Here is a 27,761-nt window from a genome sequence, read left to right as displayed (position 1 = left end):
TTTTGAGCCACCACCTTAAAAATAAAGGCTTCTTTATTGGCTTTCAGTTTGCTTTAAGACTAACATTACAGAAACTTCAGAAGGGACTCCTTCGGCAGCTGTAGCTTCTGCTGTCAAGTATGAACTGGGTCAGGAAGATGTAAAGTCAGTGTGTCCTCCTCCTCCTCCTCACATAGGGCTCCCTTATTCCTGGCCTTGGGGCCTCTCTGGAGGGAAACCGCTTCCTTTTTGTTTCATGGAGTCACTTTCTTGTAGGTGATGTGAAGGTGCTGCGTCATGGGCTGTGTAGTGGTTGCCATGGAGACTGTCTGCTCCAGCTTCCCATCAGAATTGAGCCTGAATTTCCTAGTAATCTACAAGGCGGAAATAGAAAACGCATGGCTTATTATTTGATCCTGTTTATCATTCAAGAAGAAAGACACCAGCAAAAAAGTAGATCACAGTGAAAGGGCCAGGAGAAATCCAACTATTGGGGGGGGGGGGTATAGTGTCCCCACTCTAGCAAAAATCCTCCAAATTTATTAGGACTTGTTTAACTCCTCCTTTCCCTCAAAGTACAGACTGCTATTATGAAGGCACTAATAATATATCCCACAAAATCTACAAAAAACTAAAGTCTTGGGGGAAAAAAGAAGTAGACTTGTTTCCAAGTTGGATACCTATATCTATCCCTTTTCAGTGAAGAGTCTGCCAAAGTGTAAGAACATGTAAATTGGGGACAATATTGCTAGGGATCCTTCTGGCGGTTTTTTGAGCTCCATTCAAAGAAGAAGAATAACAAAATACCACAGCGATTCAGCAGCTCGTTCTTTTTTTGGCAAACTTCTTGCTGGTACAACCAAAGTTCCTAGGCTGAAATCAGAGATCTTTCCATTCAAGTTATGCAATCTATGAGTAGCGGCCATCCTACCTGAGGGGTTCTATCATTATACTAAAAATGTAACTTTTCCAAGCCTTGCCCTGAAGGGATCTTTTTTTTTAAAGATGGTTCAAGCTTTCCACAAAATTGGAAATGGGAAAAACATACATGTTCCAATCATTAAAAGAACACAAATACATGACACATCATTATCCCCTCCTTCATCAGCACTGTGCCTCATCTGAAAAATATTTTTGCCAAGCCAGCTTTAGGCTGAGTAAGAATGTCCAAAGCTGAACATAACAGAAGAGAAAGGCTCGATTACAAACTGTCAAGAATACCATTCTAGGTGAGACCATAACAGACACAGTCTCCAAGGTCTGACATCTTGTTCTCAACACACAACTTCCATTTTTGGTAATAACAAATATCTTCAACTGAATGGTGCTGCCATAAACACACATATTGTACCATAATGTTAACATCTTCATGGCTGGGAAAAAATGCTTTCTTAACTTCTGGACCCAGAAACCTCTCCTCTACTTGTTAATATGTTCATAATTTGGACCTGTGGAGAGAACTCACCCAAATTATTCCACCACAATTTGACAACTTCCACCCTGCCATCAACCTCAGTTGGGAACAACATAACAATTTCACTTTCTGGACAGCTCTGCAACAAAGCAGAACACTATATTGGAAATACACCAATTGCCTCCAGTTTCCAACCTGAACACATTACCAAATCTATAGTTTACAGCCAAGTTCTCCAATACAATCACAGTTGCTCAGACCCACAAGACAAGAATGCCAAACTCATGAAATTACAACAAGCATTCCTCAAGCTAATGTCTCCACCAAATGAATTTAAAAAACCCAAATATACAAGGAAAAGCTTTATCCAGGACTGAACTATTAAGAAGAGACTAAAGACAGGAAATGGCAGGACCTCACTAGTAGTCGCAAATATCTCCCAACTAAGGCCACTTAGATTTATCATCAATGAACTACAGCCCTCTCAAGTGCTTTGGGTGGTAGGCCTTTACTTACAAATAGCCTTCCAATCTCAAACAGTTACTTTCCCAATGGAGGACTTATAACATAGAGATAGGTACAAAGTCATACCACAAGCTCAGATGCTCTCACAGATCAACTTGGGAACTCCTATCACAGAACCAAACCACAGCACCAACAATATTGCATGTACAGTACTTCCACTTGATCATCCTCCAATGGGATGTATGCCATAGCACAGTAGAGGATAAATGATTATAATGGGAATCTGCACAAAACAGTTGCAGAACGTATCAATCTCGTGGGACTTTCTATCTTGGACTTAAAAAAAGCAATGCTTGAGCAAAAAACTACAAAGGAAAATTGGAAAGACAAACAGCAGAAATATATATAACAGCCCAGCCTGTGATGGCTCTCTTGGTCAGATTATAACACCTCCTTTCTGGTTTCCAGCTAGCATCTGTGCTACATTACAATAAATTCCTCCACCATTCATCCGGCTATCTACTCAGCTTTGTTTTAGGCAATATCCTTCCTCCTGCCCGTGTCCCCTGGCAACCATCCTTAAAACTGAATTTGTCACCCTGTCATTTTACCCACAAATTTTGTATTTCTATTATTATTTACATAGGCAACATGCTCATTCGTAAAGGTCTGTTATTGGGCACTTCATGCATCTGATGAAGTAGATTTAAGACTATGAAAGCTTATGCTGTCAACTTCTCCCTCTATTAGTGTCAAAGGATCCCTTTGCATACTGATTCAGAATAAATCAGTTAAGTATTTGAATAATGGAAAATACTTAAACTTATCTCAAAAAAGGGGGTGAAGTGAATAGCTTATGATTAAGTAGCAGGTTTTGGCACCTAAAAAATTAGACTTGGGCTTCAAGCTGATATCATCAGAGCACAACTTGGCAATGCCCTGCAGGAAGGTCCATCCACTTATTTCAGTAAAAGATTTATGCCCTTAACCCAAGGTTTTGTGTATGCTAGTTGGTGCCCTTTGCTCTTCTGCCATTCTTCTAAATGAAGAAATGGAAACATCCAGGACTACAGGAACTCTGCCCAAGAAACACAGCCAAAGGTTCTTTCATTGAGCAAAAACATTAAGTATGCAACAATCAAAACATAAAAACTCAATTAGTTCATTTTAATGGTTCAAGGATGTTGAAGTATATATCTTGTAAGGAAACATACACAGAAATGCTTTTCCTATCCATATATCAAAATGTCTGTGGAGTAAAAATATTTTGCCTTTCAAAAACAAACTGCTGAACATTATCATTTTTTACATGTCCAGGAATAACCAAGTGACAATGAAATGGTTGGTAATGGAAAGAAAAAACAGATATCTTTTTCTGGGATGTCTCTCCTCCTGGACACAGCTGCCAAGAATTGGCTTTCTTCTTCTCTCAACCCAGCAAACATATGGAGTAACCCTCTGGCTACAGCATCCTCAAGGGACAAGGCCTCAGTCGCCCACTACAGAAGGGATGCTGGGAGTCCAACCCATTCTCATCCGGAAAGAACAAGTTTTTTTTAAAAAATGTAAAATATTTAAGTATCTATTTAAGCCACTTAAAGCCTTTGGGATAGAACAGGATATAAACCAAATAAACAAACTTTGGTCACTATGGAGCTTATTTATTTGCATGTCAGAAATGAATTATGATTTGATTGCTCATGATTTATCAGGATCCTCTTCTTTACTACAATAAATCTTTCAACAAACAGCAATATTTACCATGATTTCCGATAACGTATTTGTAAGATGATGGATAAGTCTGAACACACTCATCCTTATGTAAAATGTTTATCATACATTACATGGATTTATACTGCATTGTAGGGATTTATAAACAGGAGTCATTGGGTATGTCTGTATACACAGGATGTCCCCAAAAAGGTATACGCCCATTAACAGGTGATAGTAGCTATGGTGATTATTTGAAGGGTACATGAATACATTTATATTAAAGAAAATGTGTCATCATAATGAGTTGATAAGATTTACAAATTCCATCTTAAACTACAATTTTATGTAAAGTATTTACTTTGCCATCCCTGCACTGCAATGCACTGCTTGCCCTGTTCCCTCTTCTCACTGGAGAACGTTCAAAATTCCTAGCCTCATCATATCCTTAACAACAACAACAACAACACAATGGTATTGAGCAATTGTTAGATGAGTATACAGATAAGCAACCAATCCCATCAATTCTCAAGACCCGAGGCCTTAAGTGGCCAGTAGTTCCCTTAGTATTTGTCCTGTGTTCAGTTTCACTCACTTGGACCTTTTGAATCTTGACAAGACGCCATATAGGAGTCCATCTTGTTTAATAATTACAGCTTGCACTAATTTTAAGATTTTTAAATTCAGTCTTCCATCTTTAGATTATTCACAGGTTGGTTTTTTTTAGGAAAAGCACATGATTCTTCTCTTTTACAAAATCCTATCATGTCATAGATGTGACCCTGAGTTCTTGGTGAAGATGCCAACAGAGCTCAAGTTCTGGGAGACTCTACCAGATTTGTAAGGCTATGAGTGCAATCCCAGAAGCAGTCCTGAAATCCAAGAACAACCTTTCGACAAGCTAAGAATACAGAAGCCGAAGGGTGGCCAATGGACGATGAATTATGGGTAGAACCAGCACTGATGGAGATTACCTACACGGAGGAAATCACAGATCCTCATTTTAAAATGTATATTGCAGGTTCTTAATATAAATCTTAGCCAGCTGGCATCACTGCTAAAGGTATCAGTCTTATTCTTCGACCAGGAAGTTTTCCTTCTTCTTAGAAAGCTTAGGAGAACAAACATTGTTTGCTAAAAAGACAATGAACTCCAGGCAGAAAGGCAAAATCTACAGAATTTAAGAAGGCTCTATTTTCCACGTATTTCATGCCTTTTAAAAATAAGCACTTGGCAGGGAAACAGAACAGCAGCAGAGCCCCCAAAAACCCCAAACTCAAGGAAGGACACACAACAGAGAAATGTGCGTGAGAATCGCTACATCATTCTAATGTGAACCGAAATGGTGTGTGTTGGCAGGAACATAGCCAAAACTGCTCTAATGGCCCTAGACTTCCTGGAATCATATCACTTTACTCAAACTGTAAATGTAGATAATGCCCTCTAAGTTTCTGTGTTAGAAATGAACAAAAGGAAGCCTGTAGCTTTTTTGGGGTGTGTGTCAGGAGCGACTTGAGAAACTACAAGTCACTTCTGGTGTGAGAGAATTGGCTGTCTGCAAGGACGTTGCCCAGGGAACGTCCGGATGTTTGATATTTTACCATCCTTGTGGGGGGTTTCTCTCATGTTCTTGCATAAGGAGTTAGAGCTGACAGAGGGAGCTCAACTCGCTCTCCCCGGATTTGAACCACTGACCCATCGGTCAGCAGTCCTGCCAGCACAAGGGTTTAACCCATTGCGCCACTGGGGGCTCCAGACTGCAGCTAAAGTGCCAAATGTTCATTTTCATCCTTGCAATAAATGGATGAATGAGATTCCCACTTGTAGTTTCTTCATACAGACAATGGACCCGATTTAAATAAATGTTATTATAGTTTGGAACTAATATACTGATATATTATTCTTTCTTCTGTTATCTGTTTTATGGTATTCTGTAAACTCAACAAAGCAGTATTGGTAATTATTAAACAAGAAAAGACAAAAATGACATATTACATAAAATGTTTTATTGTATTGAAAGCACTTTACAAATACTCTCAGTAACTGTTATAAGTTCTTTAGCCAGGCAGATTATTCCAAGCTATCTTAATGGCTGGATATACTACATAAGTATCAGAGGATGCGCAGTGCCTTGTGGGAATAGTAATTCTTTATTGACTTTTCCAAACTGGGTGGTGCTACAACCTGGAAAAGTATTGCTTTTAATTGAGATCATTCCCACTTTCAACCATTGTGAAAGTGGAAAAATACTTTTTACTGTGGCACAAAAGTTTGGCAAAAACAAACTGGCATTTCTTGTTTGTACAAGCGCTTTGCTGTGACCCAAATGAATAAGCTATGGTGCAATCTACTCATTTCCAGATGCCATAGAGGTAGCTAAATGAAGTCCACCTCAAATACAAATACACACCATGCATCCTTGCAAATTTAGTTAAAAGGAAGGTAGGCCAAAGAGAAGGTTCCCATATGCATAAAGACAGATTTGGAAGCAGATCTCACCTCCACCCTGAGTACAGTTTCCTAACATGTACAAAACATTCATACATCTATATCCACATGAGCCTCCCCCCAATCATCTCATGTTTCTCTATTGCAGTGTTGTTGTCTAGTCTACCAAACTACCACACAGCTCTTAATTATTAGAACACTTGCAAGTCTTTAAAACAGAAGTTATTAGTGTAGGTATAATGGTCACCAAGGATAGAGTACAGATTTGCTTTGTGTGGTTGACAAGAAAGTAGAGACAAGAAGTGAATTGAAGAAATCATATGTAGATAGGGAGAGAAAGGGGTAAGTTTTAAAGAAGCAAGATTCAAGATTAAATTGCAAAAAACTAATAATTTTAAGATAGTTGATTGTTATTCAGTACACAAATGAAAGCACTTCTTACTAGCTCCTACATTTAGTCAGCTGGCTTCTGAAACAAAGACATGTACTACTGCATTTATATTTAATGGACAGAACCATGTCATTTCTTTTAAAGATAGTTAATAGTTAATAATAGCTAATAGCTACATGTGGGATAAAGGTAAAGGTTTCCCCTTGACATTAAGTGTAGTCATGTCCGACTCTGGGGGGATGTTGCTCAGCTCCATTTCTAAGCCAAAGAGCTGGTGTTGTCTGTAGACGCCTCCAAGGTCATGTGGCCGGCATGACTGCATAGAGCACCATTACCTTCCCGCTGGAGCGGTACCTATTCATCTACTCACATTTGCATGTTTTCAAACTGCTAGGTTGGCAGAAGCTGGGGCTAACAGCGGGAGATTACCCGTTCTCTGAATGCGAACCGCAGACCTTTCGGTCAGCAAGTTCAGCAGCTCACAGGTTTAACCTGCTGCGCCACACATGGAATAAAGGGCAGAAATATAAGAGGTCTTCGGAAATCTTAAAGTCAGTAAGGATGTTTCCCCTCCTTTCTTAAATGCAGGCTCAACGTAAATTGCATAATTTTATTAGATAATCTGCTATAATAATTTATAAAAGAAAAGAGAGATCTACTTATGTTATCCTTCTGATTGGATGCTGAGGAGGTGTTCACCATAGCTCTCAACCACCTAGACCACACTTAAGTTTACTCACTTGTTCTACGTGGGGTTTCTTGGCAAATGAGATCCTTGCTACTGAGTGGGAAGCTAAAGAAAGTTCCTGCCCATTCACTTCTCCTTCTTCCACCTCCACCAAACCTGGGTGAAGAAAAGGCATTATTAGTAACAGTGAAGTTTTAAAACTGGAATAGTAGACTCAACTACTGGGAAGAAAGGCTGCAGAATGCTTTAACTCCTTTTGGCGAAGTCAGATTTACAACGTAATATAAAAGTCCTAATGTAGTTAAGGTAGTACCTGTGTTCTGAGCACTGATGAAGGCCACCTTGTTAGTGTCAGGCTTGATACGGATAAATCCACATTCTCTGTGCATTGGTTTCCTGGTGTCTGGGTGGAAGGCGCTGAACCTGTGACAAATTGAGGGTGCTGACATTATTATGTTTCTATAAACAAATTTTCCATAGAAACTAGAACTCATCCAGCGATATTTTTAGCTTCCTTTGCAGAAAAGATAGATGGGCTGTATATATCCATGTACTCAAGTCGTTAAGAAGCACAATTCTCCATCCAGTTTTCTGAAGCCTTATTTAAGAACACTATTTACAGAAAGGTTATTGCCATAAAAAGTATTGACTCATAGGGCCCTGAAAACAAAGCCTTTGGCATATTTTCCATCTCTGGTATTTTGTATCATTCTTTTAATGCTGAGATAAAGAAACATGGAACTTTAGTAGACTATACTGAGAAATGAAATAGTAATTTTCCTCCTAAATATAAAATTTCCCATTGAACCCATTCTTAAACAATTAAACACTAAGCTATAACCTCCCTAATATCTCTCTCACAAACATAGTGTTACTGAATAACTTCCTTCATTGCATTTCTCCCAAGATATTCAAAACAAGAACACTGTCTACTTCTGACCCAGAAAGCCAAGAAGAGAGTAACACTTTAAATCCCACTTCCCTCTCAATCCAATCTACAGGAGTCCAAAATGATCAAACTAGTGAAAATCTATCCCTGGGCAACTCTACATAAAGATTTCTACAGATAAGAATACCCACATCTACATATTAGATTGCACTAAATTTAATGCATTTTTAAGTCTGACACTTAATATTTATATACTGTAACACACAATTATGATCAAAAACAAACAGCTTTGAGAAAATAATTGCCCGTACAATTAGAAGCTTCGGGGAAGATATTTATGCACTTACACAATACTGCAATATAAACAAATTCCCAATCCTTTCTGCAATTTTTAAACACTATAATCCACCACATAAAATTCCAGGAATTTTTTTTCTAAAACCAAATCAGAAACCAGTATTATATTCACAATTTCCCTTTTTGTTTATACATGTATGTCTTTTCCTCAAGATGAGAACAGATGTAAAGTGACTGATATTTCAAACATTCTTTGATGGGCTTAGAAGGCAATAAATCACACTTGTGATAACATGCTCGCCTTGCTTGATTTTGAGCAAAGCTTGTTTGAAAGACAAGTAGGTTTATTCAAAAAGTTAATAGAGGAAGGGAAGTCAAAAGTCTTTTATCACAGTACCCTCCACAACTTCTCCTACTCTCACTACAACACAGTCACAGGTCTTCCATTATACTCTTCTCAAAACTATACTATAGCCACTGTTGCTTGTTCACATTATTCTATGACATATCTTCATTTAAAAATATTTGTCATAACCACTAGTATCCAGTAATTCCATACTGGAAAAGAAAACGGCTAATATTTTAGTATACTTGGAAGAAGCCTCCCTTCTTATCTAAAAGCCTGACTTTTATCAATGTAGTAATACTTTTTCTATTGTTCTATTATTTTTCTAGCCTGTTTATAAGGCCCATGATTCTTAGACACCTCCATCAGTGTGTCTGTCTACCGCTATCTCCTCTATTATTTGTCTTCCTCTTTAAGTCTTCCTTGGTATGGGCTAAAAACATTTGAGAGGGAACAGGGTTCTTGGGGAATAACATAAAAGCTTTAGATATATTTCTTTGCCTGTTCACTTACTACCTGGGAACCCAAGTTTGGATATTCTTTATCAGAATAATGCGAACCTCTGAAGGTGTTCTCTTCTCCCAGTCATACCTGAGGTTGCTAAATACTGAAATATGACTGCACTGCTGATTAAAAACAACTATAAGGATTGTTTTTGAATTTGATTTGCTACTTTTTCTATAAAAAGAAGAAGATGCTTTATTTATATCCCACTCTATCTCCCCGAGGGGACTCAGAGAGGATTACAACATGCATAGATAAGCAAACATTCAATGCCTTTAACATAGTGAAATAACAATGACACACAAATACACAGAACAAAGGCTTCCCCTTTTATCTCTGGCTTCTGGAGGTGGTGCCCAACTCTGGCCATGGGGAGGTGCTGTTTTACCATTTCCAAGCTTGTTGTCCGTAGACACCTCCTGGTTGTGATGCCGGCATGGCTGCATGGGCGCCTTTATTATCTTCCTGCCAGAGCGGTACCTATTGATCACATTTGCATGCTTTCGAACTGCTAGGTTGGCAAGAACTACGATTAACAGTGGGAACTCACCCCGACCTGCGACTTCGAACTGCCAACCTTTAGGTCAGCAGATTCAACAGTTATCCAAACTTAGGTTGAGCCACTGTGGCCACTTAATAGCAACCTTCTATTATATTTGAATTAATGTTTACCATTGCACTCACTGAAATATTCAGTGAAGTGATCTAAAATTAATAATTCAGCCAGTTTCATAATGATCAATATGTATTATTCTAAGAAACACCCCTTTCTCATGTGCCCCAAAATAAGACAACTCACGAGAAATTCAGCATGGGCTGTCCCACATGAGAGATGTGCACTTCCTCGAGGTACTGAAAGGGCTTCATTGCTGGGAAGGTACCATCTCCTGGTGGGTCTGAGAGCCAGGTGCCCAGCATCCACGATAGAGGCTCAATCACAGGATTCATCTGGGGGGTTTCTATGGAAAGAAAGAGACTGAGAACATCAGCAGGTTTTTAAGGCAAGTACTGAGAAAACGAAACTGAGAATAGGACCAAATTATCACAGGCTATTTGAAATTGAGGTAAAAATGTGTAAAAGAAGACAATGATTTCTATGAAACTATATATGACAGTTTCTATACATAGTTGTAAAGGTAGACATTATTTTTGATAATTTAAGACTGAATTGTAATCAATTTCACCCAAATAAACACTAAGGTGGCCAAGCTGGCTGTATGAGTAAGTCAGTCTGCAAATAAGACAATCTTCAAACAAAAATTATCTTTAAAAACAGGACTGTATTTTGGTAGAACTTCAAACAGAACTTCTACCAAGCCATGCACTCTCGGTAAGTAAAATCTATCCACTCCTGCTGCTCTGATCAAATACATAACCATATCCCTATTCGTGTTTTTCTGTGTTTTTATGATAGAACCAATTAAGAAATGACATTGATAATCCAAGAACAAAAATCTTGTTACATAGTGTTGTTATTCATCCTTTTCCCTAGATCATGGTATTTAATCAGAATTTTTTTTTTTAAATCCTCAATAGGGAGAAAAAGAGGCTTGCTAAATTTGGCAAATTTTTCCCAGCCATGAACACAGCAGAGGGATTACATTGAATTAAAGGAGCAGAAAATTCCTAAGGAAGGAATTAGGCTCTTCAATTCTTCAAATCATAGTTTGGTATTTATATGTGAAAGAGTTATCAGCATTCAATGTAGAAGGTTGATTTAGGGCAGTGGTTCCCAACCTGTGGTATGTGGACCACCAGTGGTCCACAAGAACTAAAATATGGTCCGCAGCCTCACCTTTACTACACCGTTGCAACGAGAGTGTTGGAGAGTGGTCCTTGGTCAAAAAAAAGGTTGGGAACCACTGTCATAGATCAATCCACTGAGCAGATAAAGAACTTCACAAGTTGTAATTCTACTGACCATGTTCTACAATTAAGTAGAATGTTTTATCTAATCTAAATCTGTTGGCTAGCAATTTAAGTGTATTACCTTTGGTATGTAGAAATGGGAAACAATGGTTTGTTCCGTCTCTAACAAGATTCTTCATATTTGAAGGTTATTATCAAGCCTAACCTTAATCTCTCAAAACAAAGCATACCAAGTTCCTTTGTAATTTGGCATACTTTCTGCACTCTTCGTTGTCTTTATAAATCTCCTCTGAATGGGGCCAGATTTTGTACAGTGTTGGAAAGAACACCACATTGTCTGTATTGCTAATAGTCAAAACTCCAATACAAGTTAACAGGAAACCTGAGGACTGGGATCTCTTGTAACCAAAGTCTAAGTATACCTGGGCACTTATTGATATTTGTGTCCTGCTTGTAGTCATTACAGTTGTCCCTCCATATTTGTGGTTTTGACTTTTGCAGATTGGATTACACTGTGTAGCATGATTTTTGTTCCTGGGTTATAAATATTTCCTAATTGGTTCTATCATAAACACATGGAAGAGGTTTGTTATGTTTATAATATAGTTTGCTAAGTTTATTAGGACATCCTGCAGCATATTTTGCTATAATTGTTCAATTAATATCTCATAGAGTCTGAATTAATTCAACATAGTTTGTGGCAGTGGAAGTCAGCCATAGAGTCATACTGGAAAACCTCAAAATTAACAGGGAGGTGTTCTCTTAGTGAAAAAAACTAGTATTTTTTGTGTTTTTTATTTTCATGGGGGTCCTGTTTTTCTAGCCTCAATGAATGTGAAAAGGGTGACTGTGCTTATGTTCTACTATTACTGATATCCTTAAAACATCTCTTTAAGGATGGAAAAGTGGAACCTAATTCTCAGAGAAATGTATGATAGAAATATTTCGTCCAATATTTACACATATCATATATGATAGTCAAATGTTCAGAAAATGTATTTCTTTAATAAATAGCAGGGAATTTGAAAAATTACGTTTAAAGAATGATCAAAGACAAGTGCTGAGTAATTTGCCTATATTATGGGAATTGGAAGAAAAGTTTAACAAGTGGGAAACTAAGATGAACTGATAAAGAGGGGAACTGGAAACATACACCCTTGATTTCACTATGTTGGAGTTTCAGGGAAGATTTTAAAAATTCCAGCACATTTTAAATTTCATCAACTTAGTTGATGAAAAGTGAATAAAATGCAATCCAAGACTTATTCATAATTGCTGGAGATATAAAGAGTAGCAGGCACAGATATTTGTCACAAAGACTTGTGGCAACTTTAAGGATTAAAACGTCTTTGAGATTAATTGATTTATCTTAGTACAAATTTTAATCCACTTCTACAGATACACTGATGGAGTGGTTTACTTAATGTCCCAGGTATTTAAATAAGCATTACTTTTGGAGTTGGAATCAGAAGATAATGGCATACAGAATGACGCAAATTGTGATAATGCCCACAAAGCGATACAGGTCTGCCAAGCAGTTAGTTTGCCTGTTAGTCTTGAGGTGTTAATTAATATTCAAACATTATTCCAAAACAGGAATTTTTTCTAAGACTCAGTCTATTACACCTACAATTGGGATCAAAATCGTATGCCAAGAAACCACGATCTATTGTATTCCAGTATATATTTATATATGTTTATTTATTTACCGTTTTGTGTTTAAATTGTTTATTTATAAAATGTAGTATTTTTTTAAAAAATTAAAAAACATCTTTGATTAATTTCACTACAATCATAACTCAACAATAGTCTGGATTATAAATGAACTATTTGAAAATGCTTTTTCATCAGGGAAGATTAAATAACTGGTTGTATCAACTTGTGTTGACATTTATGCAAAGTGTCATCTCACACTGAAGTTTCAAAAATCTTTTCTTAAGGCAGTTTAAAATCTTATGGCACCGCACCTTAAATTTGAACAGACTGATTATATGGTACTTTTTCATGGACTATAAAAGTTCAATAGTTAAAAAGCCTCCAAAGACCAACAGCTAGCCTTACAACTGAATTAGGAGAAGATTTATGTTTTACTACCATCTAGTGGTTAAAATCATATTGCAGCTATTCGCTATAAATGTCATTGGAATTTGGAGGGGGGGGGGATCTCCAAGAGCGTACAAGACCCATCTATACTATTTGCTCCTCTTTTTACTATCTTTGTTATATAAAAATTTCTTCTGAAAGAATCTGTGTGTCTTTCTATGTTCACACAACTGCAACCAAAACAGTGCAAGTTTCAAAAGAGAACTATCCGCCGACTTGAGATAAAAGTAAAGGTAAAGGTTTCCTTTGACATTAAGTCTAGTCGTATCTGACTCTGGGGGGTGGTGTTCATCTCGATTTCTAAGCTGAAGAGCCAGTGTGGTCCACAGACACCTCCAAGGTCATGTGGCCAGCATGACTGCATGGAGTGCTGTTACCTTCCTGCAGAAGTGGTAGCTATTGAGCTATTCAAACTTGCATGTTTTCGAACTGCTAGGTTAGCAGAAGCTGGGCATAACAGCAGGAGCTCACCCCACTCCCTGGATTTGAACTGCCAACCTTTCGGCCAGCAAGTTCAGCGGCTCAATGGTTTAACCCTCTGCGCCACCGGAGGGGCCAAATTAAGATAACCCTGAGGTTTATGAGCAACTCAAAATATTCAGGGGAAAAGAATAAGAATAAGCAGGCTCACACTATAAAGTGGTCTGACAGAGTGCTACTGTGGGGAGGATTGAGCACAAAAATTCAATAAAATGACAAATATACATGGCCGAAACAACTGATAGGTCAATTTCTCTTTCATATATATAGTCCTTTGTTTTATCTTTGTATTTCAACTGTTTTATTTAGCCTTGAGACAGGTAACAAATAACACTATCGTAATCGTTGTTGTCATTGTTATTTCCTGCAACTAAGAGTTTGTTTTGCCTAAATCAATTTTTGCACAGCTACAATTCACACCAGGGCCAGCATGGATTAACCATTTCCTTACATTTCTTTTTATTTAAAAATCAGAAAACCCTTCACAAGCGTTTTAAAAAAACACTATGTCAGATGCCTCATAGCCTTTTCCCCCCGCTACCTTTCTTACACGAAGAGCAGCAACATTTCATATAAAAACTAATAGATGTAAACCTTTCCTGCATAAGTTAGTCCTGATCCAGATTCAGCCCACACACATTTATCTTATTATAAACAACATAAGCATGTGTTTTATATTCCCAGGGACAGAAGACAAAGCTGCCAATAGACCTCAGTGAAAGAACTAAAGAATTTAATTTAGATGGAATTCAGAATGTCTTCCCAAAAAAATAAAACAAAAGAAACATGCTGAGAACAAAAAACAAACAAACAATACAACCCAATGATGATTGGATACAAAACACTTCGCTGGAAATCCAGTTTGTCTAGCCTTGAAACCTCATCATGCATGCACAAGATGGAAACAGCAGAAGATCCATGCAATTCTAAGAATTAGTTTGAGAAACAAACTCTAATATAGTAAAAGGTCTGAAGAATCTAATTATAACACAATGGCTCCAAATACTGACAAATTGGGAAAATGACAGCTAGGATGGAGGTAAGATTATATGGCATGGACAAGGGAGGAAAAGTCACAAAAAATTAAGGAAAGATAGAACCCTTATCTGAATGAGATTTTAAAAATTCAGACTGAAAGAATTAGCAATAGAACTGAGAACATCCCAGATATATCAACAGAAAAACCAAAGATTTTAATACTGTAGAGCAGGCATGGGAAAACTTAGGCCCTCCAGGTGTTTTGGAGTTCAACTCCCACAATTCTTAACAGCTGGTAGACTGTTAGGAATTGGGGGAGTTGAAGTCCAAAACACCTGGAGGGCTGAAGTTTACCCATGCCTGCTGTAGAGCCAGGCAAATGGGTGTTGAATGTAGTGATCATCCTAAAACCAAAAAATAAAGAAATCCCTAAAAGGGGGGGGGGGGGGGGGAGGGAGGTAAACAAAGCCCTGAACAGAAGCTCTACACATGATAATATATATTTTGTCTCAATATATGCACAAGAAAAAAATAAGACTGAGTAGCCACTACTAGAACATCCTAGAAGACGGGGAAACTTGAAACCTTTCAGATGTTGGAATGCAACTTCGTTCACCTCTGGTCACTGGACATCTTATTTGGCCCAATTACAACTTTCGGGCCACAGGTTCACTACCTTTCACTATTTGATTGGAATAAACTCACGAAGTTTTCATCATAATATCATTCTTTAAACCTAGATTATGACAACCTCCATCAAGCAATTTGAGAAGCAAAGCGAGATTGCATCCTTCTTGACAATTCTGAACTAAGCACTTGCTGGTCAGAGACAGTTGTACAATTACATGAAATATACAAAAAACTTACTGCCTAATGCTTAATAAATGAGCATGTGTTGTGTGTCAATGGTGACCCTCTAAGGTGGCCTTATCACAGGATTTTCTTGGCAATATTTGTTCAGAATGGGTTTGTCTTTGCCTTTCCTTGAGGCTAAGAAGATGTGACTAGTTCAAGGTCACCCGGTAGGTTTCATGGCCGAATTGGGAATTGAATCCTGGTCTTTAGAATTATAATCCAACAGTCAATTCACTGAACCATGCTGTCTCCCACTAACTACTAGACCCCTTTGAATGCAAAAAGAGAGGAAACAGAGGAGAGTTTAAGGTACATCTTCTTTTTAGCCCCTTTCCCCAGCACATACCAAATGTTGTTTTGCCCAACTCCAAACCTTCCATATTGCATTATTGATACAGCTCAGGTACTACTTATTAGTTGGTTTTAATTGAATATTTTAATAAAATGTTTAATGTATAATTTTGTTCTGACAAGACTAAGATGTTATGGTTTTTGCCAATACCCTTGATTTCTCCTAGTGTTTTCTAATGCCTTATGCAATCTTGATTTAATGCCTTTTGGGAAAAGATTGTATACAGAAGAGCACACACGGATACAGTTAAAAATTAACACAACTAGAGTACATTATGGCTATAATGAATTTGAGTCATCAACTTCACACACCAAATGAGTGTCGTATCTGCAAACAAACTTACTGAACACTCAATACTTTAAAATGGTGGAATTACTGGTCTGTTCAATACCAGTAATTCCAAGATTTTGACTGAAGAAAAAGAAAAAACATTGGGAGAGAATAAGATGATTGAAAATAGAAGATAGTAAAATCTCACCCTGCCACCTCCAATAAGAAACCAATGAATCGTGAAAGGCTACTGCATAATCTAAATCAATCATTGGTGAAGATTGAGAGAACATGTCCAGTTTTGGATACAAACTTGGGAGCAAACTGGACACTAATGAAAGCTACCAAGGGCACATTAAAGAACGTGGATTGAAACAACATCTTTTTAATGACAGAAGATTGAATCATTCAATAAGCACAAAAGAGAAGCTCAGATGAAACCTAACACTCCCTTTTCAGACTATCTTAGTACGGTACTTTCATTAAAATATTAATCACATTAGACTGTACCTGTATTTCTTTCATTGCTGGCCATATCTTGCTCAACTATTTTTAGCTTGTTCAATCTTGAATCCCTAACTCTTTCCCTAGTCTCCAGGAAACGCTGTGCACAGCTCAGCAGGACAAGACAGGAAGTAACCTGAGACTGTACAGAGGTCACCCCAGTGTTTTCTGGGACTTGAAGTTTAGTTTAAGCAAGCTCAATGACACACAAGTGTGTGACTTAACCCTTTTCTCCCATTGGCTCTCACAGACCAAGGATACATATTCACAAGCACAATAAATGAGAAACTTGCAGTTTCAGGCTCTATATAACAAGTCTTGAAATACAAGGCAGAGGCAATGGCAGAAAAAACAGAAAGTCGCACTGTTTCAGTCAGTATAGTTTACTAGGAAACTCAGGCTAGCTAGCCTTTGCTCCTTTCATTGGCAACTACAGAGGTGGAGAGCTTCTTGTCAATAATATTGCAAACAGACAATTTCCAGCCAGTAAACCCAAAATGTTATTACTGATTGAGCCTATTTTATTTGGAAAAAAGTCAAATTCAATTTCAAGCTCTAGCTTTTAGTCACAGTCTACATTTGCCTGGCTATTTATTTATCGTGTCATCAGCAACCATTGCTCATGATTGCTCATGGGGGACATGAGAGAAGCCTCCTCGCAGGATTGCAAGACATCCGGGCGTCCCCTGGGCAACGTCTTCGTAGACGGCCGATTCTCTCAACCCAGAAGCAACCAGAGACAACCAGAGACATTTGCCTGGCTAATCAAATACATTAAATTTTAAATACCTCTCCATTTCAAAAACAAAACAAAATAAACACACAATGAGAAATTACCAATAACAAGCAGTTAAACACATCTTAAAATGTCTGCAAAAAAGTTGCAACCAGACAAGAAAACAACAATAGAGCAGAAAAGGAAACATCATTTTAAAAAAAACAAACAAAAAAACAAGAACATTGGATACATGTGGCTAAGAAGGTGTCCCTGAGGATTTATGGGGTGGCTCTCACAAAAAGATGTAAGATCGGCACCATAATAAAAAAGGCTTTATATTCTAGTGCACACTTGCACCCCATCTATACTGTCCATTTAATGCAGTTAGAACAGGCATGTGCAAATTTCGGCTCTCCTGGTGTTTTGGACTTTAACCCCCAGAAACTGTAGCCAACTTATCAGCTGTTAGGAATTGTGGGAGTTGGAAGTCCAAAACACCCGGAGGGCCAAAGTTTTCCCATGCTTGAGCTAGAAGCCAGTTTCAAACTGTGGCAGCCAGACAACAAACTTCCACAAACGTACGCAAAAGAAAGCATCAGTGCTCTGTGGTTTGTGTAACTACCATCTGGTTTCAAGATTTCCTATGTAATCATCTGTACAGTGAAATTCCTTTTAAAAATAGTTTTGCAACTGCATTAAATGGCCAGTGGAGCTGGGGGCCTTGATTAGAATCATAATGAGCAAAAGCAAGGCATCTTTTATTGAACAGAGTGCAATAGCTGGTCCATAAAATCAGACATTGATTCCACTGAGAGACAGCATAGTGCAATGGTTTGAGAGTTAGACTAGAGCTCTGGGAGACCAGGGTCCAAATGCCTGCTTGGCCTTGGCAACCGAATGGGTGACTTCAGGCAAGTTGCATTCTTTAAGCCTCACAGGAAGGCAGAAGCAAGCTTTCAATGAACAAATCTTGCTAAGAAAATGCCTAAAAGTCTCCAGATGAAGGATAGCACTTAATGAAACGTAGCAATAACAGTAAATGAGTGCACAATATAAGATAGGGGCAAAGTAAAATACGTTATGTGTACACCTTATGATACCTAATAGATCTTTCCCCTTGTCATTCTTATACGCATTCACCAAGGTGTGACATGGTGTGGATGAAAACCTGCCTCCTGATTTTTTTGTTTCACTCATAGAACATAGTTAAAGCTGTGTCTTATTCAACTGTTACATCAATCAGTGGGAACATTTTTTGCAATAGCCTAGGCCCCAGCAATGGTTTTGTAATCCACTGGTGGTTTAATGTATTATGTCTTTTCTATATGTACTGCATGATCTAATCTGGTGGAAAATATAACTTGTTATGTACCCCAAGAAAATGGGATGAATAATCATATATAGGCAATGATATGACAGATAAGCTTAATTTCTAAGCATTTTCAACCACTACACTATACTGACTTTTCTATACCTGAAGTAAACGTTTCCCCTTGACAATAAGTCTAGTTGTGTCTGACTCTGGGGGGTGGTGCTCATCTCCACTTCTAAGCTGATGAGCTAACGTTGTCTTTAGACAACTCCAAGGTCATGTAAGCAGCATGACTGCATCGAGTGCCATTACCTTCGCGCAGAAGCAGTACCTATTGATCTACTTACATTTGTTTGTTTTCAAACTGCTAGGTTAGCAGAAGCTGGGTCTAACAGCGGGGGCTCCCCCCACTCTCTGGATTTGAACCGCCAACCTTTCTGTCACCAGTTCTACAGCTCAGCAGTTTAACTTGCTGTGCCACCAGGGGGCCCAGTTGAATAAGATATTGTAAATATGAAAGCAACAGCTAAACTACCTTGAAAAAGTACTTAGAAACAATATGTTTCTAAAGCACTGCTTCTTAAACTGTGGGTAATGACCCCAAATGATGTCCCTTTAGCTCAATGTTGGGGATACAAAAATTTGGCAACAGGAAAAAAACCCTGAACACTACTCATTAACATAAATCTGTTAGCAATATAGTGGATTCGGCAATAAATGCTTCAGCTGTACTCCACAAAAAGGAAAATCAGCCTATTTAGCAAGACTTGGAAACACTGATTTTTAATCAGTAAATGTTTGATTTTTCTACCTGTTTTATATATACTTGGGGCTGTGTAAAAATCTCTTGGGCAGAAAGAGGTCATGAGTGGGAAAAGTTTAAGAAGCCCTGCTCTAGACAATTTCATATTTTGACCTCCGTTTGCCTCAGCTGTGAGAATGCAGAAGATACTGACCACAGTCCTGGGATAACAAGTTGTTCAGGAATGGGAAACTGATCCTCTTCAGTTCATCTAGTTTTTCCTTCAGTTTGCGAACTTGGCTGTCAGAGCGGCTGATCTTCTGCCTCAACTGCTTCAGCTCCCCATTCTTCTTCTCCACTTGCTCCCTCAAGCAGCACACTTGGCTTTTGCTCTGCCTGGAGGAGAAACAGTACGAATGGAGGGAGTCAATGAGCTTGCAGGCTCCTGAGGCAGACATGATGACCTCGTTGATGGACATGGGGTTGGCATCAGTCTCTCCCTTTTCGCCGACCACGGCTTCTGCCGCCGGTTTAGGGGTCAGATCGGCCGGGGATGCGGAAATGCTTTGGGAAGGTTTCTGGGGAATAGCCGTTAGAGAGGAAGTAGAAGTGGCTTCAGTTAAATTAGTGTCCTGCTCCACAGTGTTGGTACTACAGCGTGGCTCCATGCTCCTCCTCAACCGTTTTCTTTCTACTTGCTCCTTTGGCAGAGATGACCTCTCTCTGGTGTGTTTGGAGAAAAAGCTGTAAGAGTGAAGGGAGCCAATAAATTTGCATGCACCTGAAACCGATGGTGTGAAGTCGTCCTCCGATACACCACTTTTGTCCATTTTCAAACTCCCAGGGTTGATAACCGTTTCAGAACACTCACCTACGGAAAGTTTTTCTGGCTTATTTTGCGTCACTTTTGTGACTAAATTATCTGCCAACATTCTTCTAAGAGAACCTTCAAGCTGGACCTGGAAGGTTTCTCCCTGTTCAGACATGGATCCAATTTCAGCTTGAAGTGTGACTTGTTCCATTGCTTCAGTCCCTTCCACTATCAAGCCCTGGCCAGATGATAAGATTCCCTCAACTACCTCACAGCCTCCTTCCTTTGCTTGATGGCCATCTCCTTGCAAAGTATGGTTTACTATCTTTCTTCTCCTTTTGACAAAATCCCTACTATCTCCCCTTTTCTCTGAAAGCTGAAAAATAGTTGGCACGGCTGTGGGTTTCAACAGTCGATGCTGGTCCTCCAGCCGTTTTGAGAAGCTGTCCTTAGTGAAATGCTCACTGCAGAGAAAGGAGTATTTGGTGGGAGTCCAGCTGTCCCTCTGAACGGCTTTCAACCATTGGATCAGTCGCTTTGAGTCCTTTAATGGAAACCTTGAAAACAATATGGAAGATAAGAGTTACTATGTGTGACTTCTTTTCTTGGAAACATAATAGCATGAAGGTAAGAAAACATAAATTTCTACAAGACACACTTATGTACTATTGCTCATTTTTTAGAATTATAGTGCATCTTCCAGGTACAAAATTCCTTAAGATGTTGGACGGTTTTGACTGCATTTTAATCTACTCATTCCTTTTAAATACAGATTTTTAAACTAGCTTTCAAAGGCTTTTGCAAATTATTATTTGATACAGAAACACACATAAATAAACACATACATACAGTAAAGGTAAAGATTTCCTCTGACATTAAGTGTAGTTGTGTCTGACTCTGGGGGATTGTGCTCATCTCCATTTCTAAGCCGAAGAGCCGGCATTGCCTGTAGACACCTCCAAGGTCATGTGGCCACCATGACTGCATGGAATGCCACTACCTTCCCACAGAAGCAGTACCTATTGATCTACTCAAATTTGCATGTTTTCGAACTGCTAGGTTGGCAGAAGCTGGGGCTAACAGTGGGAGCTCACCCTGCTCCCCAGATTAGAACCACCAACCATTCAGTCAGAAAGTTTAGATTCCTTATTCATGGATTCAATATTTGTGTATATGCCTACAAAACAAATGCTCCTTGGAAGTGTTTGTGGGCCTCTCTAGATCCTCCAATGCAATACATTTTCTGGTCCAAATATTGTCAAAAGATAGGGCTCACAATTATCCACAGTTTCATATATTTGTGTGTGTTGGAATGTACCCCACACAGGGACGTAGAATTTTAACAAAATTAATGATAATTGATATTACCATTTGCAAACCATATTTATAACCCAACCTAGTGATTTTAAATAATAAGCTTCAAAATTCAATGGACTTCACTTACGAAGAACCAAGTTATACACTAAAGCAGACTTGGGCAAACTTCGGCCCTCCAGATGTTTTGAACTTCAACTCTCCCAATTCCTAACAGTCTAAGTCCTAACAGCCTTAAGATCTCGCAGATCTTACGGCATAATGGACTAGCAATTAACCAAACTGCAGCTCATTTTCATCAATCAGAAATATCTGCCTGTCCAAACAGAGAACTATAACTGGAAGTTAGATATCCATATCTACCTCCAAACATATCCTGTTATTTAGATACTTTAAAAAAATATTATATCTGTATCATGTACCGGGATCTAGCAGGCCAATACAATGCCACAAACAAATAAGTCTGCATACAGTATGACATCCTGATACCTGTGAGGCAGCATAACTTCCTTTTTAAAAATGTGTGCCATTCAGTCGGTTGAAGACGTAACGGAGTGCTAGTGGTCTCGTTTGAGAGGTGGGAGTATAAAGTTTTGTCCTGACACAGTTCAGTTGCCATCATGCGTTGGAACAGTGAGGAGTGTGCTTTTGCCATTGAGGCCTACTTTTCCAGCGGATTTGGAGTGGCCGGCCCGCTCTCCAGATTTGGCCCCTTGTGATTTTTTTCTATGGGGTTTTTTGAAATCCCGTGTTTATGTGAACCATCCAAGGACCCTACAAGATTTGAAGACCAACATCCAGGAAGAAATTGCCAACATAATGCCTGCTATGCTGGCAAGAGTCATGACAAACACCAGAAATCGGTTTACTCAGTGTATGGAGAACGGGGGACGTCACCTACCTAATTTGATCTTCAAAACTACGTAAAACAAAACTTTAGGTATCCGCCTACATTATAAAAAAATTCTGATTCATACAATGGGTTTTATTCAGTTTTGAAAAAAGGAAGTTATGCTGTCTCACCCGGTATTAGCTGGCCACCTTTCCCTTTTTCATTCATTTCCAGCTAATAGTTTTTCATTTACAATTGAAGCTTTGACCAGGATACAGAAACAGTCAATGTTACAAAATATTTCATTGTTTCTACACGGATGAAACACCTAATTCCAGACTAATAGTTACAGTGCAATCCTTCACACGTTTACATTGTGTTCAGTCCCCAGTAAGAATGTGCTTCCCATCAATTGCTTTACGAAAGCACACAGCTTCTAATACTGGATGAGGCAACAGTGATATATAGCTTCCTTGTCTACTTTTAATAACCATATATATCATTAATTTGTTATAATTTGCTTCTGTAGCAGTCCAGGGTAGCAGCCATCACTTCATCTTAAAGCAGTGAATTCTAGAGTTTAACTATTCACCATGCAAACAGGTAACAAAATACAGTCATGACTATTGATCCACTACCACCTCCATCATGGAAATGTTGAATAGATATAAAACAAAGCAGACAAGCAGTCCTAAACCATAAATTCCCTATATTTTTGAAGATTTTTAGATACGTCATACCTGAGTTTTAAATTATAATTAAGACCAAACTGCAGATGATATAATGCAATGTTTGAATCAAACATCTGTTCCGACACTTGTTTTAAGGCAGTGGTTCTCAACCTAAACAGTGGTTGAGAACCACTGTTTTAAGGCATCATCCATCCCAGCTGAGGAAGCAACACAATGCAGCATCTCAGTTACTACGAATGTTTGGCAAGTGGTGATGTTAACCCTGCTAAACTTATTAAAACAGGTTTAATGTATAGACTGCAATATAACACAGATACAGAATGGTCTTTAAATAAAATGGATAGCTTCCAAAGATAAAATTATTCAGAGTACAGTAATTAGACTTTTATAGCTACGGGTTTCTAAACAAGAAGTATTGTATGTGAGCAGGCGGTCTTAGAACTCATACTATTTGTGTTTTGTGTTTCTGACTTATAGCAATTGTAAGGTGCCCTTAAACAGGCTTTCTGGATGCGACAATGCCGGAGGGAAAATCCCCATGGAAAGACAGGTTTCTTAAAACAACTGCCCGCAGTAAACCCACATAAGTTTACTTTCAGAGGGAATATAGCTCCTGAGTCAGAAGGACAAAGAACAAACATGACATGGGCATCACCCTGTAATTTTTTTAAACACCTAACAGACTGAAATCCTATGGGCCAGAATATTGGATTACTAAGGAGATGTTGCTTTCTCATTTGGCAATAAAATCTGCATGTTTTATGTAAAGTTCACACAACAGTCATTTATTTCCTCAATTTGGTTTCGGAAACAACATGAAGGCACACAAGAAAAAGCTTTGCATATTCTCACCATTTAACAATCTTTGCTTTCTAACTGAATGGGCGTACAATTCAGCACATCCTAACATTAGACAGGACACTTGTCAACAAGGTTATTCCCTTTTAAACAATGAATCATAAGTGTAAAGCGATTCCTTCTACTTGTTTTGGGAATTGCAAGGCCTGACTTTAGCACAGCAGGTTAATCACCAGCTGCAATATATCTTGCCAACTGGAAGGTTGATAGTTCGAAGCCTGGGTCAGGGTGAGCTCCTGACCTTTAGCCCAGCTTCTGTCTACCTAGCAGTTCGAAAATAAATGCGAGTAGATAAATAGATACCTCGTTAAAGTGGGGAGGTATTTAGGCACTGTGTTTTGATCAGAAAAAGGAGGAAGTTTATGAACAAAGAAAGCTCTTTGGCAGGGAGATGGAGCAACAGCACCCCCTGTGGCTGAAACTGAGCATAGCCTCCAAGATGCCAAAAGAAGGGAACGCCTATATATACCTCTATGTGTTGTCTGTCTTGCCATTGTATAATTGGAACTGAATGTCTGCCATATACGTGTTCTGTGATTTGTCCTGAGTCCCCTTTGGGGTGAGATGGGCGGAATATAAATACTGTAAATAAATAAAAAAAAATCCACTATAATGATGCCTCACCTACCTTATCAGGATCAAGGGCCCTTCCAGACAGACCCTGTATGCTAGGATCTGATCTCAGGTCTTCTGATTTAAACTGGATTATATGAGTCCGCACTGCCAAATAATCTGGGATAAACAGAAAACCTGGAATCAGATTCTGGGATATAGGGCCTGTCTGGAAGGGCCCCTAGTTTTCCAACTACAATTCCTTTTTACTAAGCAGGAAAAAAACAACACCCAACAGGTATTTTCCTGCAGGAAAGGCTCCAATATGTTGTCCACCCACAGGTATGCTTGGCACTTGAACACAAATGGCCTTCTCTACCAGGATGGCCCTTGTGATCTCTTCCAATTATTACTTATTTACAAACCTGTATCTCGCCCCTGAAGGAAAAGCTTGCTTTTACGCCCCAGAACCTGCCTAGACTAGCAAGAGAGACTCGCCCTCAGGAAGGAAATGCAGACAAAAACTTGAGAACAGAAGTCTTTTCGATTTGGGAATAAAGGCAGCCCCCATGTTGGGAACAAGACAGGTCCTGTAGGTTTGAGCTTAAGTTGATTTGCTTGTAAGTCAGAACAGGTATATTTTTCAAGTGTAACTCCAACAATATATACAGACACACACATATATTTGTTGTTTATTTGTTCAGTCGCTTCCGACTCTTCATGACCTCATGGACCAGCCCGTGCCAGAGTGCCCTGTCAGCTGTCACCTCCCCCAGCTCCTTCAGAGTCAAGCCAGCCACTTCAAGGATACCATCCATCCATCCTGCCCTTGGTCGGCCCCTCTTCCTTTTTTCCTTCCATTTCCCCAGCATAATTATCTTCTCTAAGCTTTCCTGTCTTCTCATGATGTGACCAAAGTACTTCATCTTTGCCTCTACTATCCTTCCCTCCAATGAGCAGTCGGGATTTATTTCCTCAAGTATGGACTGGTTGGATCTTCTCGCGATCCAAGGCACTCTCAGAACTTTTCTCCAGCACCACAGTTCAAAAGCATCTATCTTCCTTCGCTCAGCCTTCCCTATGGTCCAGCTCTCACATCTATAGGTTACTACTGGATCTTTGTTGCCAGTGTGATGTCTCTACTCTTCACTATTTTACCAAGATTAGTCATTGCTCTCCTCCCAAGAAGTAAACATGTTTTGATTTCCTGGCTGCAGTCTGCGTCTACAGTAATCTTTGCACCTAGAAATACAAAGTCTGTCACTACCTCCATGTTTTCTCCCTCTATTTGCCAGTTATCTATTTGCCATCTTGTCTTCTGTCTATATCATCAGTTGGGAGGCCCCTCCTCCCGTGGCACCAACGGCTGCTCTGGCCAGAGTGAAGTCAGAGGGGAGCAGAAGACACTTCTGTCTTGTTTTTACTAATAATAATAGTATATTGTATATACATATAATATTTATAATATTATAATGTAATACAACATAATACTAGTAATAATACTACAATATTATAATAATTATAATTATATATTTACATTACATGTAATATTACTAATAATATTACAATATAATGGTATTTATTTATTTACTTTATTTCTATACCGCTTTTCTCAGCCCTCAGGCGACTCAAAGCGGTGAACAACATCAGTACAAAATATCACAAAACAAGTATAGGGCAATTAAAAACAATTATCACATAAATCATTAACATCAGTATAACAATCATTAGCGCCTCAACAGTAAAATCAGAATCCAGTCTCGTCATCCATTATTCTGTATTCCTATGTTCAACTACAATGTTTAATCAAATGCTTGTTCGAACAGCCAGGTCTTCACTTTCCTCTGAAACGCCAGCAGGGAGGGGGCCAATCTGATATCTGCAGGCAGGGCGTTCCACAGCCGAGGGACCACCTCTGAGAAGGCCCTGTCTCTCGTCCCCGCCAAGCGCGCCTGTGATGCAGGCGGGACCGAGAGTAGGGCCTCCCCAGATGATCTTAGTGTCCTAGTCGGTTCATAGGAGGAGATGCGTTCGGAGAGGTAAGTATATATGGTATGGTGCAATACAGTGGTGTATAGTACTGATGTGGTGCTGTGCGAATAATATAATATATTGTATGAAAATATATATAGTTTTGTTTTTTTGTTGTGTCAGGAGTGACTCCTGGTGTGAGAGAATTGGTCGTCTGCAAGGACGTTGTCCAGGGGACGCCTGGATGATTTTGATGTTTTTATCATCCTTGTGGGAGGCTTCTCTCATGTCCCCGCATGAGGAGCTGGAACTGATAGAGGGAGCTCCTCCGCCTCTCCCCGGATTCGAACCTGCAACCTGTTGGTCTTCAGTCCTGCCAGCACAGGGGTTTTAACCCACTGTGCCACTGGGGGCTCCAATATATATAGTAAGACGCTCTGAGTCCCCTTTGGAGTGAGAAGGGCAGCATATAAATGCTGCAAATAAATAAATAATCAATAATTTTTGTTGCCATAATCTTGATGTTTTTTTAATGTTCAGCTGCAACCCAGCTTTTGCATGTTCTTCTTTTGCCTTGATTAGAAGACTCCTCAGCTCCTCCTCACTTTCGGCCATCAAAGTGGTATCATCTGCATATCTAAGGTTGTTAATGTTTCTTCCAGCTATTTTAACCCCAGCCTTGAATATATATATATATATCACGCACACACACACACACACACATATATATCAGACATGGGCAAACTTGGGCCTTCCTCCAGGTGTTTTGGACTTCAACTCCCACCATTCCTGACAGCCTCAGGCCCTTTCCTTTTCCCCCTCAGCCGCTTAAGCGGCTGAGGGGGAAAAAGAAGGGGCCTGAGGCTGTCAGGAATGGTGGGAGTTGAAGTCCAAAACACCTGGAGGAAGGCCCAAGTTTGCCTATATCTGATATATACCTTTGAATAGCACAGTGAAGGATGAACACCTTTGTGGTGTCTATTTTGCTGCCTGTGGCCCTGTTCAGACGATCCCACCTCTTATTCTGTCCCTGTGAGGATTGGATTTTGAACAATTTGGCTTGTTGTGGAAACAAGGCTTGTTGTGGAGGCCCCTTTTCTGGGAGAGGCCCCTCCTTTTGTCTCAGGCCCTGAGCGAAGACGCGTGTCTGGCCAGAGGCGTGAGGAGGGGCCTTCCCGTGTCGTGAGGCGTTCCCCGAGTTACCTGTGGAAGGAGACGGCGGCTGGTCCCCGGGAGGCCTTGCCCTGGCGGTTGGAGCAGTGCAGCGCCGCGCAGCAGATGACCATCTCCGGGGCCTCTCCTTCCTTCTCTCTGTCTCGCTTTCCCCGGCGTCACTCCCCTCACCCGCCGTACAGCAACATGGAGGAGGCAGCCGAGTCACAGCTGTCGCGCCACGCCCCAAAGGGCGACTTCCGTA

The 27,761-nt window shown here is 39.4% G+C and overlaps 1 protein-coding gene across 2 annotated transcripts; it reads right to left on the bottom strand.

Annotated features, from left to right (window-relative positions):
• THAP4 (THAP domain containing 4) lies at positions 1-27,761 on the bottom strand. 2 transcript variants are annotated; one of them, XM_060767961.2, is made up of 6 exons: positions 27,548-27,761; positions 19,529-20,682; positions 9,931-10,090; positions 7,409-7,518; positions 7,148-7,251; positions 1-353 (listed from the first exon to the last, which is right to left on the bottom strand). In XM_060767961.2, exons 1-6 carry the CDS (start codon positions 27,628-27,630, stop codon positions 234-236), a joined length of 1,731 nt encoding a protein of 576 aa, XP_060623944.2. In that variant the 5' UTR covers positions 27,631-27,761; the 3' UTR covers positions 1-233. The 2 variants fall into 2 exon arrangements, with proteins under 2 accessions (XP_060623944.2, XP_060623946.2); XM_060767963.2 differs by lacking the exons at positions 19,529-20,682; positions 27,548-27,761 and adding an exon at positions 16,549-16,685.

The sequence above is a fragment of the Anolis sagrei genome, chromosome 3, assembly GCF_037176765.1.
Source record: "Anolis sagrei isolate rAnoSag1 chromosome 3, rAnoSag1.mat, whole genome shotgun sequence".
Taxonomy (NCBI): Eukaryota; Metazoa; Chordata; class Lepidosauria; order Squamata; family Dactyloidae; genus Anolis; species Anolis sagrei.
The sequence above is the reverse complement of the archived record's forward strand: the minus strand, read 5'-3'. Positions and strand labels throughout refer to the sequence as shown.